The sequence below is a fragment of the Panthera uncia genome, chromosome B1, assembly GCF_023721935.1.
Source record: "Panthera uncia isolate 11264 chromosome B1, Puncia_PCG_1.0, whole genome shotgun sequence".
In the NCBI taxonomy this organism is placed as follows: domain Eukaryota; kingdom Metazoa; phylum Chordata; class Mammalia; order Carnivora; family Felidae; genus Panthera; species Panthera uncia.
In genome coordinates, this window is record NC_064811.1 from 186,699,407 (window position 1) to 186,718,665 (window position 19,259).

General features: G+C 44.4%; 1 protein-coding gene across 3 annotated transcripts in view; it reads right to left on the reverse strand.

Annotated features, from left to right (window-relative positions):
- Positions 1–19,259, reverse strand: part of WWC2 (WW and C2 domain containing 2) — a 206,244-nt gene that overhangs the window by 15,798 nt on the left and 171,187 nt on the right. For 2 of the 3 annotated variants that reach the window (XM_049631786.1, XM_049631787.1), the window contains exons 17-21: positions 13,777–13,907; positions 11,386–11,584; positions 10,004–10,168; positions 8,287–8,379; positions 5,438–5,680 (exon numbers count right to left, since the gene is read on the reverse strand). In XM_049631786.1, the coding sequence (XP_049487743.1) occupies positions 5,438–5,680; positions 8,287–8,379; positions 10,004–10,168; positions 11,386–11,584; positions 13,777–13,907 (831 nt within the window). The remainder of the gene's footprint in view (positions 1–5,437; positions 5,681–8,286; positions 8,380–10,003; positions 10,169–11,385; positions 11,585–13,776; positions 13,908–19,259) is intronic. The other variant, XM_049631788.1, reaches the window with a different exon arrangement.

Sequence of the window (19,259 nt, forward strand, 5' to 3'; positions counted from 1 at the left end):
ACACCCACAGCAGCACCTTCGTGGAGACGGTGGCCCTGGGGTAGACGCAGAGATGAGAGCGGCCGCCAGTGGTTCAGCAGCGCCCGCTTCCTAGACGGTGGCTTACCACGGGGACAATCAAAACGCTGATAATTAGGACACGGGAGGTGAAACTACCACCCACGTCACACACATGGCTGCCCGAATGACCGAGCTCTAACAGTTTTCAGAGAGGCCACTTCCAAGGGAATTTAATTCAACTTCGTATTACGCCTGGGAGATCTGCCTGACGTTCCTAGGATTACTTCTGCCAGTGAGGACAGGAAGAGGGGCCGATCGGCAGGTCTGAAAACAGAGGGCAGTCAAGGATCTCGGCAGCCTGGAAAGCGTGAGCAGGCCACTTTTCTCTGTATCACGGCCATTATTTTCCTAGATCGTGACTATGAACATTACGTGGGATGCTGGGATCAGAACAGCATAAATCCCTGTTTCAGAACCGTCTCTCAGAACTGTTGAGGTTCACGCACAAAGCGGTGTCTTACCTAAGCCCCTGGGTTTGACCTGATAACAGCCCTGAACCCTGGTACTCCTGGAGCTTGGAGGCACAGCCCAGACCAAGATGCCCACACCACGGCCGGGCCTAACCCTGAAGGTGGGGACTAGGCCTCAGGTGGCTGAGCTACCCTGGGGCCACCGACTGTCCTCATCCTGTCTATGCTCTATTTACCCATCCACCAGCAAGTCAGGGGCAATTGTGTGCTCTAGTGGCGGGTAAGGGACAAGCAAAACTCCAAACAGGATAAAATCGTGGCTGGTAAGCAAAGTCAGCAGGCTTTCATGAGGCAGAGGAGACCTCTGCCAAGGTCAGATGGAACATCCCCTGTGGTGGCATCGTGATACAGGGGGTGGCCCCGCCAATGCCCTGGGGGGTTTATGCGGGAGCTCACCCGCTAGGCCAGAGGCACCCAGGAGAGAAAAGACTCGCACTCAAGAGCTGTTTCTCTTTTGCAGGCAACAGTTCTGCTCAAGTTCCCCAGGAAACCCCTCCCGGAATTTTCTGCAGCTGAGAACAGACACACTCAGGTTTTTAGAGGCTCAGCAACGCACCTAGGCTGGCCCTGAAGATCTCCGTGGTTGCTGTTCTACAGCCCTCCCCGTTTCCATCCACTTGTGCTAAGGATTTCTTTAACGAGGAAGGAAAACAAGAGTCACCCGAAAAACCTGCAAACCTTGAATCCTCTAGTAACACCAGTAAAAGTCTTAGAATTCTATATGATGAAAGATTTAAAAAGCCCACTTAGAAACAGTGCATCTACAATACTTTTATCTTTGAAAAGATGCTTCGATCCCGTTTCTTCCAATCAGGATTAGACAGCTTAGATGTCGCCCAAGCTCCTTTCGTTGTATTTTGCGGAAAATGGACGGGGTGGGGGTGGGGGGGGTTCCCACACTAGCCCTAGGGATGTCACACACACATCCCTACCACAGGCTTCCCAAAGAAACCTCCTCTCAAGAAGCGTTTGGTGGCCCCCCATCACAGCATTCAAGGCTATTCCTTGACCTTTTTCTTCCATTAATTTCATCCATTTCCATGTAGATGCATGTAGACATTCTGCTTGGAGTGACATGGAATCTGTGTACATTTTATCGAGAATCGACTACAGCCACAATAATAACTCCTCCTCCGGATCGGGGGATGGCTAACTGTGGCCTGCACCTGTGTTTGCCAAGTTTTCTTGGAACACGGGCCATTCGGGGACACCTGGTCCGAGGCGACTCCTGTGGTTGCATGGCAGAGTTGAGAGGTAGTGATATATTTCTTCTCCGGCCCTTTACAGGAAAAGTTTGCTGACCTCTGTTCTACATGAATGTGGCATATACGTCTCCATGAATTCAGAGGTTGTTTTCGCCTCTGCTCTTCTCACGAGGTTATTAAGTTTTCGCTGTAATGCAAATTTTTGTTACATTTATTCCTTGACACTTGATATTCTTTGACACCGTGGTAAAAAACATCTTCGTAAGTAAAATGTCTAGTTGTTTCCGGTTGGCATACAGCAAATGCAACAGACTTTTTGTAGATGATTCTACTTATGCTTCTTGTTAGACTCTCTTCTTCCTCGTAGTCACTTGCAGATCTTTAACGTACACGATCCAGGTGTGCCTGCCAGTGGTGATAGCTTTATCTCCTCCTTTTCAATCCTTCTGCTTCCACTTTTCTCTTGCTTTACTTTGGTTAGAATTTCCAATCCAATGTTGAGCAGAAGAGCGTTGAACGCCTGCATCTGATTTTAAAGGTGATGATTCCAGTGTTTGTCTCTTTAGGACCGTTATTTCCTTTAGGTTACTCTCTACCAAGTTAAAGAAGTCCTCTCTTCCTAACTTATCAAGAGTTTTAAACACGAATGGACACTGACGATTGTCAATATATTTCTTTCATCGACTGAGTTGATCCAGTGGTTTTTCTCCTTAATCTGCTGAGGGGATTCGTTGCACTAACAGATTTTTCTAATGTGAAGAAAGCCTTGCACAATTCAGCATGGTCAAAATGTTGTATCTTTTTTTTTTAATTTTTTAAAAACGTTTTTATTTATTTTGAGAGACAGAGCACAAGCTGGGGAGGGGCAGAGAGAGAGGGAAACGCAGAATCTGAAGCAGGCTCCAGGCTCTGAGCTGTCAGCACACAGCCCGATGTGGGGCTTGAACCCACGAACCGTGAGATCATGACCTGGGCCGAAGTCGGACGCCCAACGGACTGAACCACCCAGGTGCCCCAAAATGTCGTATCTTTTAAATATATTGTTGGATTAGATTTACTGATATTTTATTTAGGATTTTTACTTCTATACTTATGGATGAAACTGGCCTATGATTTTCCTTTTTGATAATATCTTTGTCTAGTTTTGGTATTAGGGTTGTTGGTCACATAGAATGAGTTGTGGAATGTTCTCTCTTTTTCTAGCATCTGGAAGAGTTTACATAAAATTGAGATAATCTATTCTTTGAAAGTTTGGTGGAACTTGCCTACAGAACATCTAAACCTATGTCTTCATTGTGGATAGATTTTTAATCACTGCTTTCATTTCTTAAAGAGGTATAGGGTTTTTAATCTTTTGTCCCCCTTTCCATCAGTTTTAGTATGTTATATTTTCCTAGATATTTGTCCAAATTGTGGGCCTTTATCTTTGATATTATTATCTTTTATATCGCAAATTTACCTGTAATTCTATCCCTCTTTCCTTTTATAGTTGTCTTTATGTGGATCTTCTCTTCGTGGATCTTGCCAGAGCTTTGTCCACTTTTGTTTCTTTCTTTTAGTTTTTTTCAAATAACCAACATTAGCTGTACTGAACTTTTCTCTACACATTGGGAGATTAGAAAGCAGTCGAAACAAACCAGAATAATGGTCCAAGCGATTCATGGATGAATTTAGCAATATGACATGAAGTGCACAAAGTCCCAAAGTTTTTATAATTATTGCTACCCAAGGATCTAGAACTTCAGACTGTGGCAAATCAAAAACAAACAACAAAAACCCCTAAAGATGCAAGGTTCTGTTTAAATCTGTAGTTGTAAAACTCTAATCCAGCTTTGAAAGCCTTTGACCTTTAGGGGTCAAAGGTCTGTGACGCTTCCATGATATTAAAGTTGGTCAGTGTTAACCAAGACTTTGAAATGATTGCTAATGGTGAGTCGAAAGACTCAAGAGAATAAAAGCAATGGTTATTATTATCAAGGTGACAAATGTAAGAGTTGGTGACTTCGGCTTTTAATGCAATTTTCCATTAGGCAAAGGGACAGCCAGGCTCTGGGCTCTCCCTTCGCTGTCATGAGCTACCCCGGACATTGACTACTGCGGGTTCCCGTGCCTGCTGGCCTCCCCACCGCGGTGGATGAAGTCCCACTACTCGCCTTCAAGACCACTTCGCCACTTCCTCCATGAAACCTCTCCCGACCTCGCTAGAAAGTGATTTCTCTCGAGGGCCTGGTCTATCTGGCTCATCGCCTTTACCAAACCGCAAGCCCTAGGAGGGCATGACAGCGTCCAATCACCCTGGTAGTCTCTAAAGTACCAAACGTAGGGCGTATAATTCAACTCCCCACTGAACAGATACTTAACGACGTTCTACTGTACGCCCAGGTTTCTGTCTGTCGGTTGGGACATAATACAGATGCGAGATATGTTTTGTTGCTTGGACTTTCCTTAAAAAAATATTGGGATCAGTTTGATCCCTAAAACTCATTAAGTTTCTGAGTTCCATCCAGGATTAGTAGTGCTAGTCAATTAAATGACTCAGTTTCAGGGGCGCCTGGGTGGCGCAGTCGGTTAAGCGTCCGACTTCAGCCAGGTCACGATCTCGCGGTCCGTGAGTTCGAGCCCCGCGTCAGGCTCTGGGCTGATGGCTCGGAGCCTGGAGCCTGTTTCCGATTCTGTGTCTCCCTCTCTCTCTGCCCCTCCCCCGTTCATGCTCTGTCTCTCTCTGTCCCAAAAAAAAAAAAAAAAAAAAAAAAAAAAAAAATGACTCAGTTTCTCCATAGTATCACACATTAGTGACCAAATAACAACGAGGGGCCAGAAAAGGGAAGTTTATACTATGGACAAGAATTTCTATTAGTTTAAGAAAGTTTCTAATCGATTTCGGATTTCCATCAAATGTGATTGAAAGAGACTAATGTTTTGGCACTTGTAATATTTTGGCTACGTGGGAAGTTCTATTTGCACGTTACACACGGCTGCGGACACGCTCTCTTCTGCCCAAATACGAATTCTAAACTTTAGAGAATAAACCAACAAAGCAGGCTCCAAAAAAATTTGGTTGCAGGTAGGTGGCAGGACAATAGAAATACTCCCTTAACAATACCCTAGTTTTTAATCGGTGATCAGATCTTATTTTGTACGGTTACTTGTGGGGTGAGAGGCAAAAATGCCAATATGGGACGTGTGATCTTTTTTGAAGGGAAGAAAGACTGAAAATTCTGAAGGCTTCAAATTGACAAGGCATTAACAGTTGAGGTGGTTAATGAGTCCTAAAGGGCTACTCAGAAGATTCAGATGAAATCTGTCACCGATGTGAAAAGTTCCACTGAGTTTCTTTGCCCAGTCTCGTGTTGAGACGGTGAGAACCGCGGAGCAGGAACGGGATGGCCACTTCCCCCTCTCGGCCATGCTCCCGGCCGGCAGGTGGCGGGAGGGGTGGGGGCGGAGTGGTCGGGGGACCTGCTGTCTACCCGGGGGGGGGGGGGGGCAGCGTCGTGGGCTTTGCGCAATAACCCAAGGCAAGAAAAAAAAAAAAAAAAAAAAAATAGGCCTACGACAAGGGGAAAAAAGAGTTCCGAGTTCCAGGAAAAGCACCTGCAGACTTTGTCAAAGCGAGTGTAAGCTGGGGACCTTCCACGGGACAGGCTTTAGCACCCATCTCTGCACGCCCCTCGGGGCCAGCGGGGACACGGAGACCTGTACCTGTTTCTCAGCTTGTTTCAGGAGCTTCTGGAAGCGCTCGTCCTCCAGCACGCCCGGTGGAAGGTCAGTCTCCCCCTGAGCTTTCAGCGCCTCCAGCTTCTGCCTCAGGCCCCTCAGGGCCTGCAGCTCGTCGTTGAGGCGGCTCTGCCGGGTGAGAGACGCCTGAAGGTCCAGTTCTAGGTCCAGGGATGTGCGCACCGGCCGTTCCTGCGCCGTTCTTCTCAGGACGGGCTGGCACACCGTCTGCAGGGTCAGAAGACAGAACAGCACAACACCCTCATTATGGTGGTTGGTGGTGGCCATCCGGCTCCTCGTCCCTCCTGGCACGTCTCCGTGCTCCCGGGCTGGGAGGCGCCAGCGGCCGAGGAGAGGTGAGTGGCGGTGCCAGGCACCGCCAGGCGGCAGCCTTTCGAGGCCGGTGTGACAGGTGGACATCTCCGTCCCCGGCTAGAGGGACGGCAAAGATTCGGGGGTGGAGGCCTCGTCGGCTCGGGTCCCGAGGGAAGACAAAATGAGCAGAGCATTTAGCCGGCCGGCAATGAACAAGCAGCGGAGTAAGAAACGAACCCGTGTTGGTTCAGACCGCAGAGGCTTTGTGAAGTTGTTGCCGTAGCACAAGCCTCACTTAGCCTGACCGTTTTACCACCTGGCGCCTGCCCTCTGTGCAAAACAAACACAAGAAACTTACGCTCCCTCCAGCTCAGGACACACGGCGGCACCCCACCGCTCACTCCTCGGGCCCTCGTTTCTGGAAGCGCCAGCCAGAATGCAGCTGCTCGGCGCGGCTGAGAGTCTGAGCGCCTCCCTCCTCGATATGCTCAAACCCCAACCCCTTCCTCGAGTTCCCACTGTCTAACAGCCACTTTCACCAGCGAGTCACTGGTGCTCTTCCTGGGGCCAATCTTACCCATTTGCCAAGAAATAATGATTGAATACGTGTGAATAAATGTCTGCTGGGTAGGGGTGGGGGGTTGGCCGTGGGCCACACACCAGGGAGAGAAGACCCAGTCCTTGACCTTGAAGACGTCCAGCCGTGAGCTGTGAGGTAGCGCCTTCTGTGCCACAGGAAGGGAGAGACCACTCACAGCTGGTCACGCCTACTTGACGAAAGGAAGTCAGAAGAGGCTGGGAAGGTTGCATAAGCAGAGGGGAAACAAAGAGGGTATTTTTTGTCCAGACCACTGGCAGTGGGAATGGAAAATAAGACTAAAAACTGGTACTCTTTGATGCGAGAGAGGAGGGACTCAAATTTGAGAAGTCCTCGGGCTTGAAGATCTGGACGACAGGGGTGCTCATGACAGATGGCAGAGGGAGGCCTGCTGTCCCTCTTCCTGTTTCAGGGCTGCATAGCTTGTACCCCCTCCTCCTCATCACACACATATTGCTGTAACATTCTATAATCTTCTTATTAGGTCCCCTGTATTCGGTCTCTGCTCTAACAAACTTATCACACAACAGAATCACCACACGTGCTTTGGCCGTATTACTTTTTTTCAGAATAAGAAATCCTTCCTAGTGGTTATGTGTACGCGTGCGGTGTTGTGCTGGCCGACGTTTAACAAGCAGCTCTGGGTGGGGGCACGGGTGCAGAAAAAAGCACCGGTCGGGGGCGCCTGGGTAGCTCAATCAGGTGAGCATCCAACTCTGGATTTCGGCTCAGGTCATGATCCCAGGGTCGTGGGATCGAGCCCCACATCAGGCTCCAGGCTGGCAGCACGCAGCCTGCTTGGGATCCTCTGTCTCCTTCTCTCTCTGCCCTTCTCATGCTTGTGCAGGTACACCGACTCTCTCTCTCTCTCTCTCTCTCTCTCTCTCTCTCTCTCAGAAAAAAAAAGGAGCAGCAGCCTGGGTTTGTAAGAATTTGCTGATTTCCATGGTGTAACTACTCCTGTCATCCCGGTTTTCATGCTGTAAACGCGACGTTACCGCACTGGGAAGACCGCACAGGTATCCCTCCTCCCCACCTCCCACAGAGCTACCATCTTCTTTTAAAATTTCAGACAGGAGTCAAGGCCACAGACCTCCCCCATCAAGCCTTTTAGATTCCCACAACCAGATGAGCTCAGTCCTTTCTCTCTCACTCAGGCACCTTGCCCAGCCCTGTGTGCTCCCTGGACGCCTTCCGTAGACTGGAAACTCCTGCGGCCACGTCTGCCTCGCTCAGCACACACGAGGCTTCGTCCTCACTTAAACGACACATCTAAGCTGCAATACGATGGCTTAATAAATTACTAAACAAATTATTAGCAGGAAAATAACTCTCCATCAGTATTTCAGCTGTAAGTAAGCGGGAATTGTTGAAGTACCCCAACAGTCCAACCTTTTAACGTATTTAAACATCCTCTCACACTCATCCTTTAAGGCCAGTCCAGAGCCCGACGTCCCCAGGTCAGCTGGAGATTTCCCGTCCACGTTAACCTTAACCTTCCCGAAATATCTGTTTTCAAGCAAGTTACTAAAACCGTGCACTCCTGTACCAGAACATCGGTCCTTCCAAAAAGGTACTGGGTGTTACACTACTCCCACAACTGCTCCAGAGCCAGATGTGGGGTGGGGACCTAGCAGCCATCAACCATTCGGCAAGCCCCCTCTCCATGGATACCGCAGAGTGAATTTCCTGGCTTAATTAACACAGGATCCAAATCAGCACTGAGTGGCCGCTCTCCGGGGCACCCTCCTTCCATCTCCGTAACTAACACGACATCTGTGTCTTTCTGGAAGTATAGTGGCCTCATTCAATAGTCCACGAGTGTGCAGCAATGATGCTCAAGAGTTCTGGTACTTATGCTTCACGATCTGTGGTTCTGGGTTGGTCGGAGACAGTGAGATGTTGCGAAAGGAATACATACCCTTTTGACCCTCAAACTGCGCCGTTCCGTGGAGTTTCTCACAAACAGTGATTTTTTAGCCAGGGTTGAGCTGTCACTGTCACTTCGATTCAACTGGCAACAAAGGATGAAAAAAAAAAGAGAGAAAAGAAAAGAAAGAAAATCACTGCATAACAGCGTGCTAGCGGTTTAGAACTGAGAAGCTTACCAGATGAAGCAGGTTAGTGATTACAGGAGTTTGTTTCTTTAAGAAAATCCTCGCTAAACAAGTTCTTCTCTGTTCTGTGCTTTCCTTAAACAACCAAGTTCTCTTACGTATAATTTCAACAGCTGCCATTTGGGGGCAGTCATCAGAACTCATGCATTAAGATAATCATACAGACTTTGAAATAAAAGTATCTCTTGTATTTTTAGCGAATTTGCAATATTCAGTTTTCAAAAGTAGGGTCTGTATAAGATACAGAGTTCCAGGCCAGATTTCAGTCACAGTTTAGAACAACCTAGAATGTTCTTGACCCAGACAGCCTGTACTCACTCTTTCACCTGCTTCGGACCCTACTTTTAAACTTGAGACCCTCGTTTTCACCATTTCCAAACCCCCTTCACTTGCTCTACTGTTTTCCAGAGAATCGGTCCCCCACTAAGACACTTCACAACTTGTTCACGGTAACTGTGCCTCAACACACAGGGGTGTAAGCTGTGCGAGGGCAGGGCTCTGGGCCTCTTCTGTTCGCAGAGGAAGTCCAGTCAAGTGTCTAGAAACATGCTTACCAGCAGATGGTTAATAAAAATATTTGCTGCACCGAGTAAGTTTAGAATTTTGAGGGTATTTTCTAACCCATGTAGTAATATAATATTATTTATAATATTTAATAATAAATATAATATTTAATAATATAATATTAATACATTTAATAATATAATTTAATAATAATATTTAACAACATAATTTAATAATATTTAATAATATAATATTAATCTATTACTATCACTCATGGCTTCTTCTGGAAGTAGAACTTGGCAAACCGATGCAAGGCCCACCAAATTGTCTACGGAGGCAGGGAGGGATGGGACTCAGTGTCTAGAGGCATTATTAAAAGATGATTTTTGGGGCGCCTGGGTGGCGCAGTCGGTTAAGCGTCCGACTTCAGCCAGGTCACGATCTCGCGGTCCGTGAGTTCGAGCCCCGCGTCGGGCTCTGGGCTGACGGCTCGGAGCCTGGAGCCTGTTTCCGATTCTGTGTCTCCCTCTCTCTCTGCCCCTCCCCCGTTCATGCTCTGTCTCTCTCTGTCCCAAAAATAAAAATAAAAAACGTTGAAAAAAAAAAATTAAAAAAAAAAAAAAAAAAAAAAAAAGATGATTTTTGTTCTAAAACCTAATTTTGGTTCTGCAGGATTAACATGGTTTGAGGCATGTATGATATGCAGCAGAAATATTTAAGTCTCAGGTCATTTGAAGCTTCTAAATACACACTGAAGTACAAATATATTCAGCAGCTAGGTCCTTAATTCACTTATTTGCCAAATAAATGGCTTAGAGTTAATGAGACCTGAAATTTAAGAAAAGGTAAAAAAACAACCCAAACTGAAAGACCCATGAGAGTGTGGTATTTCATGTATATTTCGGGGCATTTCTACCCATCCGTGTTGGTAGGCGGAATCGGAAGACCCCCCGGTGACTGTCCCTGGTGGTCGGCGGGCCACCCACTGGCGGGGGAGGGGGGCAGTGTCCCCCTTACCCTGCAGATGTACTGGTTCCGCTCCCCCGGGGAGAAGGTCTGTGAGCGCACGATCACGCTGCTGCGGACAAAGGGGCGCTGCCGAGTGCTCAGGCCGCTGCGGTCTTTGGGGCGAACTGCCACACTGGTGTCGCCGGCCTCATCCGTGTTTGTCTCTTTATCAACCTAGAACGGAAGTCAGACATCTGTCAGGCACGGATGGATGAGGATACATTTCTGCTCCTTTCGCCCAGCTACAAAGGCAACAGCTGATCTCCCAACAGAGCCTCATCCGGCACTAGGGCCGCTTCTGAGAGACAGGCTTGGCGTTCCTCCCGACGGGACCCCGGGAGATGGTTTTCTGCCGAGTGGGAAGTGACCGACCTGCAGTGAGCAGGACGGTGTCACCCATAAATGGAGGTGCCCCCCAACACATCTGACCTACACAAGGAAGCCTTCAATTTCCACAGGGTAAATGTGGTTCTGTAGAGAATCTTGTTTAGGAGTACTTCAACACGAAATACCGTTCAACATGCTGATCCCTGGTTTTTGTGGTGGTTGTTTTTTCAGAACGATACAAGTAATCAACATATAAGAAAATGAAAATATACTACAAAGTTACAGGTTTACACAGAATACGCAGTTATGCATACACGGAAATAGCAACTGCTGTGAAGCTGTGTTTGGATTTTCGCTGTACCTCTGGAAATGTAATAAAAAATAAAATTTAAGTAAAAACAGAAGTTTCTCAGGGCACTAACTCTACAGGCACAGGCAGACGTTTATTGTTGATCTCATGTGCATCAAAGGATTCAAAAGCTGCCTCGTGCTGGTTTGCTGCTTTATCGGAGGAAGTCTTGGGTCAGGGCAAAATACTATTTTCCTCAGGAACAAAGGGCTGGAGTTTTGTAGACTCCATCATCGACATCCCAAGCATCCTCCAAGCCTGAAAATGATTTCCTCCCTCTGGGGATGCGCTCTCTACCAACACGTCCCTCCCGTAACCAGCACCCATCGCTACACCGAGCGACCTGCCACGTTCCAGAGCAGATTCCGGTCAGAGCACCACGTCTCTGAACGTGTCCACTCACAACATTTACGAAACGTGACGCAATTCAGTGGTCGTCCTGGTGTTAGCCGGGAAATTCTGGAAACGCTTTTAATAAATCCTCCCAGACCATTTACACAGCTCTAAATAGCACTGTTCATCTTCTTACATAAAACTTAAGTCACGAATGAATACTGGGGCCCATATGAACATCTTAAAGCCTCCTTTCACAAACGCCTGCCGTGAGCAGCTACGGCACAGATCTTGGTACGGATTTACACCCGAGGAGACAGACTTGGCCTGCGCGCTGCCGCCGGAGGTCAGGCCGGTGGGGAGTGTGGCTGAAAGTGCTCACCAGGGTGGACGGCCCGCCGGGCGGCCGGCTGCCGCGCTCTTCAGCACCGCCGTCCTCTCTCCTGCCCACGACCTCCTCCGCCTCGGGCACGCGGGGGCGCGAGCACAGGTCTCCTGCACGGCGACCGCCCTCGGGCAACTTCACGTCCGCCTCTTCTTCAGACGCGATTTCATCAGAGGCCTCCCGCAGCATTGTCAACCTATGGTGAGACGGAGCAGAACCAGACACAACTTGGGTCCGGCAGGTGCACGCGTGAGCAGGGCCACCTGGGGCGGACACCGCTCTCCCACAAGGAATGAGACTCACGTTAACGACTCAAGCCATCTCCCCGGCTCAAACTGCTACACGCAAAATGAAATCAGCAACCGACCCTCCAGCAATATGCAGCAAAATCACCATAATTGGGTACTACAAAGTTACATTAGTGGAATCGGACCGAATTCTTAGGCGTTAAATCAGAAATATTCTGAAAATCACGTATAACATTTAGCCCCGCCATTTAAAAGCACTGACACTCACTTTAATGTAATTTGATTTCAGGTGTTTACTTGTTATAAAATTAATCTTCCAGCAGAATGGAGTGACTTCGCTAAAAGCGAATAAAGACATAAGCATTGAAAATATCCATCGTCGGGGTACCTGGCGGGCTCGGTGCATTGTGCAACTCTGTATCTCGGGGTTACAAGTTTGAGCCCCACCCTGGTTGTAGACGTTTCTTAAAAATAAAATCTTTATAAAAAAAAATCTTTATAAAAAACGACTGTGCTTACAGTCTAGCAGGGGTAAAAACCCTGTGTCAAGGGAGTTTTACACCTGAAATAACAGGAATCCTAAGGCCATGTGATCTTGTCTCTAACCAAAGCCACAGCATGGGCTTGGGCGGTATTACAAGCGGGGCCCCAGAATGTACATACAGGTTTATGTTCTGAATAAACTGCATCGACAGGAAAGCCTGGGTACCAGCGTGGCTTAGAATATCTCATGGTCTGTTGAGTTTCATGTCCTTAGGACAGTAACATTTTCTCCACTGATAACTGAAGGGTGGGCTGTAATTGTGATTGGTGAGACTCTTGACAGATGGGCACACGCCTGTTATTAACTGCCTAGTCATGAGATGAGCACAGGGAAGCTAGCAAAGGATTCCACGAGCTATAAATTCCTTTATGCTACAAATTGGGTGTATTTTTGGAAATGTATGTGAAACAAACTGTGTTTTACACACACAAAGGTTTAGTGTTTAAAGATATATCATGATGGGCCTTGTAATCACTCTCGTATTTATTTATTTTTTGCAGTGCTCTGACTGGTAATCACTGTAAAAGGCTCCTGACAAGAACAATGTATATCTGTACCTTTTTGCCTAACTGTAGTGAGCTGTTCCTTCCAAATGTCCAAGATTTTGTTATTTATGACATATCTTGTCAGTCTTCGTTTGTAACAAGTTTTATACACACATGCACACACACACAAACGCATGCTATATATGTATGTGTATATGTGTTAACAGGAGTTCAATCAAACACAACAGTATAAGCAACTATATATACATTAAAATTAATCCAAATAATTTTACATCTATACTTTAAAAACGGATGCATTCATTAAAATTTGTTTTTAGAGAAGACAATGCAAACCAGGAAAAGCAGTTCTTTATACATATGTGATTCTGGACAAAATCTATAAATAACTTTTTTCTTTTTTCAAAGGACGGGGTATGGATAATTAGGTGGAAACAGAAAAAGAAGGCAGAGGTGAACAAATAGAAAATGAGTACTCAGATATGTGCTTTGCTTTACCTAAACCTAAATGGTACAGAGGTACTTCTGGTAATTTAAAGAAAAAGAAAGTAAGTTTTTAAATTTATTTACGAATTGACAATAAACTACGACACCTTTCAAAACAGGTAGATGATGATGATGATGATTTTAGAGCGAGAGAGAGCAGGAGAGTGGGGCAGAGGGAGAGAGAGGGAATCCCAAGCAGGCTCCACGCTTAGTGCTGAGCCCGACACGGGGCTCAATCCAAGGACCTTGGGATCATGACCTGAGCCAAGATCAAGAATCAGACGCTCAACTGACTAAGCCACCCGGGCGCCCCTCAAAACAGGTAGCTGAGACCAAGAATTTTAAAAAGCCCAGAAAAGAGTGTCAGAACGTACGGAGGCAGGAACAAAGAAAGTCCTTCCTGTGTTAACTCCGACACGGCCCAAAATTTTGCTGTTAACTTCTTCAACTCTCTAATGACAAAGAGGGTCCTTCCTTCAGTGGTAGCAGCCTAACACGGCACCGCTTTCCATAATTCCAGGGTAATATCTGAACCTATAAAGGTTTCCCTGTGATACACACACCCTCTTTGCATTCCCGAATAGCAAAAGGAACCCAGGGTTTTTACCAGTCTCCATCTGGACCCCTTTCCTCTTCTTCCTGCCCTGGCTCTTCTTCTTCCTCCTCCTCCTGTGCTAATTCTTGTTCCACAGCCAACAGCTCAGCTGATGTTCTTGCAAGGAGGGCTGACACGGCATCCTGGAGAACAGAAGGTGTACGGACGGCAATTAACATCACATATTGTGAGAAACGATTCAAAAACTCATCAGATGGGGACTGAAGCTTCCAGTTGTGGAAAAGAAGGTGGCACCAGACCCAATTCTCCTGCCGAGAACAAATATGAAAGCTGATGGAAATAAAACAAAAGGCAACAAACCAACCTCCGGCGTTTTTAAAGCAACCAAGAGCGACACAGGCAATCGGGACTGGAGGCCGAGACCCCGGGGAGAGGAGAAACGCAGGCAGGTGAAGCGACGTCACTGCCACTCTTTCCCCCCAGGGACGTGTATCAGTTCTAGCGGTTGAAGCACGCAGGCTAAAATTGTGGCTGTGCAGAACAGCGGCACTATCGATAGAACGTGAAGATGAAAACTGAGAAGGCCCCCAAGGCAGCCAGCACACTGGGGCCCAGGGAAACGAACGGAAAGGGGAGTCCAGTATTCTGCACGATGTTCTTGCTGCGGTATTTCCCACTCCTCAGCTGCAGATCCGACAGCAAGAGGTGGGAAACTAAGCAAAGCCCAGCTGCAGGGAGGCTAAAACAGTAGGCAGATACTTCAGTTTCTTCACGGTCCTAGGGAGGGAAAAATTGGAATTCAGGCCCTCCAAGTGACTCAGGTGATCTGCCCATGTTGTAATCGGCCTTCTGGAAGAATACTAAATCCTCTCTGGAGGAAAATATCAGCCAGAGCCTCCACAATTCTTCATACATAATATCCAGCCGCCACTGGAAACCAAGAGCAACAACGGATAAGATAAAAGAGGCAACCTACAGGTGGCCCATACACTGCCATTATTTAGAGAAGGAATTTAAGTTTTTACAGTTAATGTGTTCAAGAAAACTGATGAAATGGTGGAGAATCTCACTAGTGTAAACACGAATCCACATTAGCACATCAGAGTGGAACTGCTGAAAAGCAAAGGAAGAGAGAAAATCTTATAAGCAGTGAAAAAAAAAAAAAAAGATGTATTACTTTTTAAGGATCGACTGTTCTCCAGCAGCTCAACAGAATCGGTGGAAGCCAGATGACAACAAAACGGTATCTGTAATGTGTTCAGAGAATTAACTGCCCACCTAGAATTCTGAATATGCAGGGGAAAAAAAATTCCTTTTCAAGTGGAAATAAAGACACTGATAGATGTGCACTAAAAGAAATCCTAAAGGGAGTTCTTCAAGCAGAAGGAAAATGACCCAAATGGGAGTGCACTAATGCAGAAAGAAATGAAATACACCAGGAAGGGTAAAGATGTGGGGAAATCTAAATGAATATTGACTGGCAATAGAACAATAGTATCTTGTGGGATATACGTTAAAATATACAGAACTAAAGCACATGACCAATAATTTCGCAGAAGGAGGAAAGGGCATAAATGGAGCTCAAGTCTTCTAAAATTCTTATACTGTGTGGGAAAAAGTAAAAGCATGAATTTAAGGTAGCTTCTCTTAAGAAGGCAAGGATGCATGCTGTAATCACTAGGGATACAGCAAAAAAGAAAAGACTGTATTACTAATGATCTAATAGAAGGGCAAATGAAATTTTCCTTTCCTTAAAAAAAAAAAAAGAGTAAGATAATATGTTCGAACCCAAATATATCACTAATAGCATTAAATGTAAATGAACTAAATATTTCAATTAAAAGGTAAGGGTCATAAGACTGGATAATAAACCAAAAGCAACTATATACTGCTTGCAAGTGAAACACTTTCAATCTAAGAATTCAGAAAGATCGAAAGTAAAAGGATGGAAAAAGATAAACCATGAAAACACTAACCGAAAAAGGGTGGATACAGCTTTATCAATACCAGACGAAACAGATTTTAAAACAAGGGGTATTAGTACAGATAAAGAGGGCTATTTTATAACAACGAAAGGGCCAGCTGAACAGAAAGATACAACACAATCCTAAATTTATATTCATCTGTGAACATAAACACAGAAGTCAGAAAGCAAAGACTAACAAACTAAAAGGAGAAACAGACATCTACAATCATAAGTTGGAGGAATTTAATATCTCTCTCAATAACTGGTAAAATAAGCAAATCGAAAAATTTGAAGAAGATTTGAAAGACAAAAATTGACAAACTTGGGCTGTAGAACATGTTCTCTTAAGAACACACAGAACTTTTACCCAAACTGACCATATACTAAGCCATAAAGGAAATTTCAATATTCTGTATGATTGAATAGTATGTTCTCTGTTCTCTGAAAACAGGGAAATACAGCTAGAAGAAATCAATAATAAAAAGATAACTAGAAAACCCCACTGTTTAGGAATTAAGTAAAGATACTTCTAAAAAAAACCTCTCATAGATCAAAAAAGAAATTACAATGAAAATTAAAAACTATTTTAAATTCAATGATATTTTGATAATATCACATTATCAAACTTGTGAAAAGCAGACAAAGCTGTGCTCAAAAAGAATTTTTAAGCCCTAAATGCATAAATTGGAAAAGAAGATGGCTGAACGATTACCTATCTCAAGAAGTTAAAAAAAAAAAAAGTGCAGCAAATTAAGCCTAATGAAGGCAGAAACAAGGACATAATAAAGAAAAGAGCAGAATTAATAAAATAGAAAACACATGTATAAATAGAGAAAAAGAATCAACAAGGCCAAAAGATGTTTCTTTGAATAAAATAAAACATTTGACAGGTCCCTAGCAAGAGTGAGAAAAAAAGCAGAAATGGTACAAATTTGCCAGTGTGAGAAATAAAACAGAAACATAGCAAAGTCCTTGTATATATGAAAAATTAGAGGGTACCTTGGATAGCTTTGCTAAAATTTTGATAATTTAGGTAAAATAGACAAATCCTGTAGAAAATAATGCTTACTGAAATGAATACAAGTATAGAAAGCTGCAATAGTCCTGTATCTTTTTTTTTTTTTTTAAGTTTATTTATTTACTTTGAGAGAGAGAGAAAGCATGAGTCAGGGAGGGGCAGAGAGAGAGGGAGAGAGAGAGAATCCCAAACAGACTCCAAATTGTCAGCACAGAGCCTGACACGGGGCTCAAATTCATGAACCATGAGATCATGACCTGAGATGAAGTTGGACGCTTAACGGACTGAGCCACCCAGGCGCCCCTTGAATAGTTCTGTATCTAATAAAGAAATGGAATCTATAATAAAAAATGGTCCACAAGCCCTTTTCAACTGGGATTCCATTAGAGTTAAGCCCTTGTGCCCTCTAGCATCCATTATGTTAAAGCAAAACAAAACATGACATCTAAAATGGTGTGAGTTATGTGCCATCTTTGGGAGAAATAAGCAAACAGTCATCGAAAATATTTTTTTGGTAAACGTTTACTTCTTGCATAGCCTTGGTTGTGAAAGGCTGCTTCTCACAAAGAAAATTATAGGCTGGGCTGGTGAATTCTCTTGGGAATTCTCCCAATGACTTATGGAAGGTATGATACCCACCTTACAAAACCTTCCGCAGGAAGTGAAAAAGGAATACTTTCTAATTTACATTAGGAAGGCTGGCAAACCTTGCAGTAAAAAAAAACCCGACATTACAAAAAAAAAGGAAATTAAAGACTAACCTCTCTCACGAACATAAATGAAAATTAACCCAAACACAAAATCAAGAAATCAAAACCAGCAACATATATAAAAACACATATAAAATACATCACGATGAAGTCTGTTTTATTCCAGCAATCCAAGCGTGGTTTAACATTCAGAAGTTAATCAATGTACAATCTAGCACACTAAGAGAATAAAAGAGAACAACTGTGTAATCAATTTAAGAGTTAAGTAGACAGTAAAAATGTTTGAGAAAACTCAATATCCATGCATAATAAAAAGTCTTAGCAAACTAGAAAGAGCAAGAAACTTCTTTAATCTGATAGTGATTATCTACACATAGCCTCAGAAAAATCATTCTACACGACAAATTACTGAAAGCTTTCACTTTGAAAAAAGTAGAGTATTTTCTACAAAGGTAGACAACTAAGCCAATGGAATACAACAGAATATCTAGGAACAGACTCCCACATGTTCAGGTCAGTGGATTATGACAAAGATGAAAATGCAATGCAGCTGGGAAAGAAAGTCTTTTCAACAAATGGTGCTGGGCCAATGGGCTACCACGTGGATAAAAAGAAATCTCGATCCCTACCTCACACCTTACAAAAAAATTAATTTCAGATGAACTGCAGATCTAAATGTGAAAGGTAAACCAATAAAGCTTTTATAAGACAAGACAGGAAACCATCTTCATGACCCTGGGGTGGGCAAATAGTTCTTAAATAGCAAAGGAAAACGCTAAGCAGACAGGGAACAACTGATAAAAAAGACTGCGTTAAACCCGAGTACTTCTATTCACCAAAAGGCAACATTAAGAAAATGAAAAGGCAAGCCACAGAATGGGCAAAGATATTTGCAATAGACATATTTGACAAAACACTCAAATCTAAAATGAAGAACGGCTACTAACCTACTGAAAAAAAAGAGAGAGAATCCAACAGAAAAATGGGCGAAATCTTGGACAGATGTTTCACAAAAAAGGACATCCATTTGGCCATTAAATATTATAATCAGGGAAATGGAAAAACATGAGAGTACTATATACTTACCACAATGGCTAAAATGAAAGATAAAGACATGTACAAGATGGTAAGAGCAGCACTAATCCTAGTAGCCTCCAAATCAGAAACTCAAATGTCCATTGACAGCAGAATGGATAAATAAACTGTGATAAAATTACACAATGAAATATTGCACAACAGTGAGCACGAATGAGCTACAATCACACAAAATAACATAGATGACTCTCACAGACATAATGGTGAGCACGAGATGCCAGACATAACATAACATATATTGAAAGATTCCATTATGTAAAGTTCAGAGACAGACGTCAGAGTAGAGATTACCTTTAGGGGAGCGTGGTAATGACTCGGACGGGGGCACCAGGGAGGGCGCTGGGGTGCTGATAATGCACTATACCTTGACACGGGTGGGAGCTACACAGGTGTGCTTGCTTTGTGAAAAGTCACTGGAAAATTCATATCAGATCTGTACGCTTTGCTATAAATCTCTCCATCACTCCCCTCCACAAAAGAAACAAGTTAAAGTGAGATTAGGATACGATAAAAAGTGTAATAAGAAGGCATATGTATGCATATAACAACACTGTGAACAAACGAGACCTAACAAACACCTATAGAAAACTCACCCAGCAAGAGCGGAATACACATTCTTCTCAAGTGCACATGGCACATTCTCCAGGAATGGCAGAACATGCTAGGCCACGAAACAAACCTCAACAGACTTAAAAGGACTGAAGTCCTACAAAATATATTCTGTGACCACACTGTAAGGAAATGA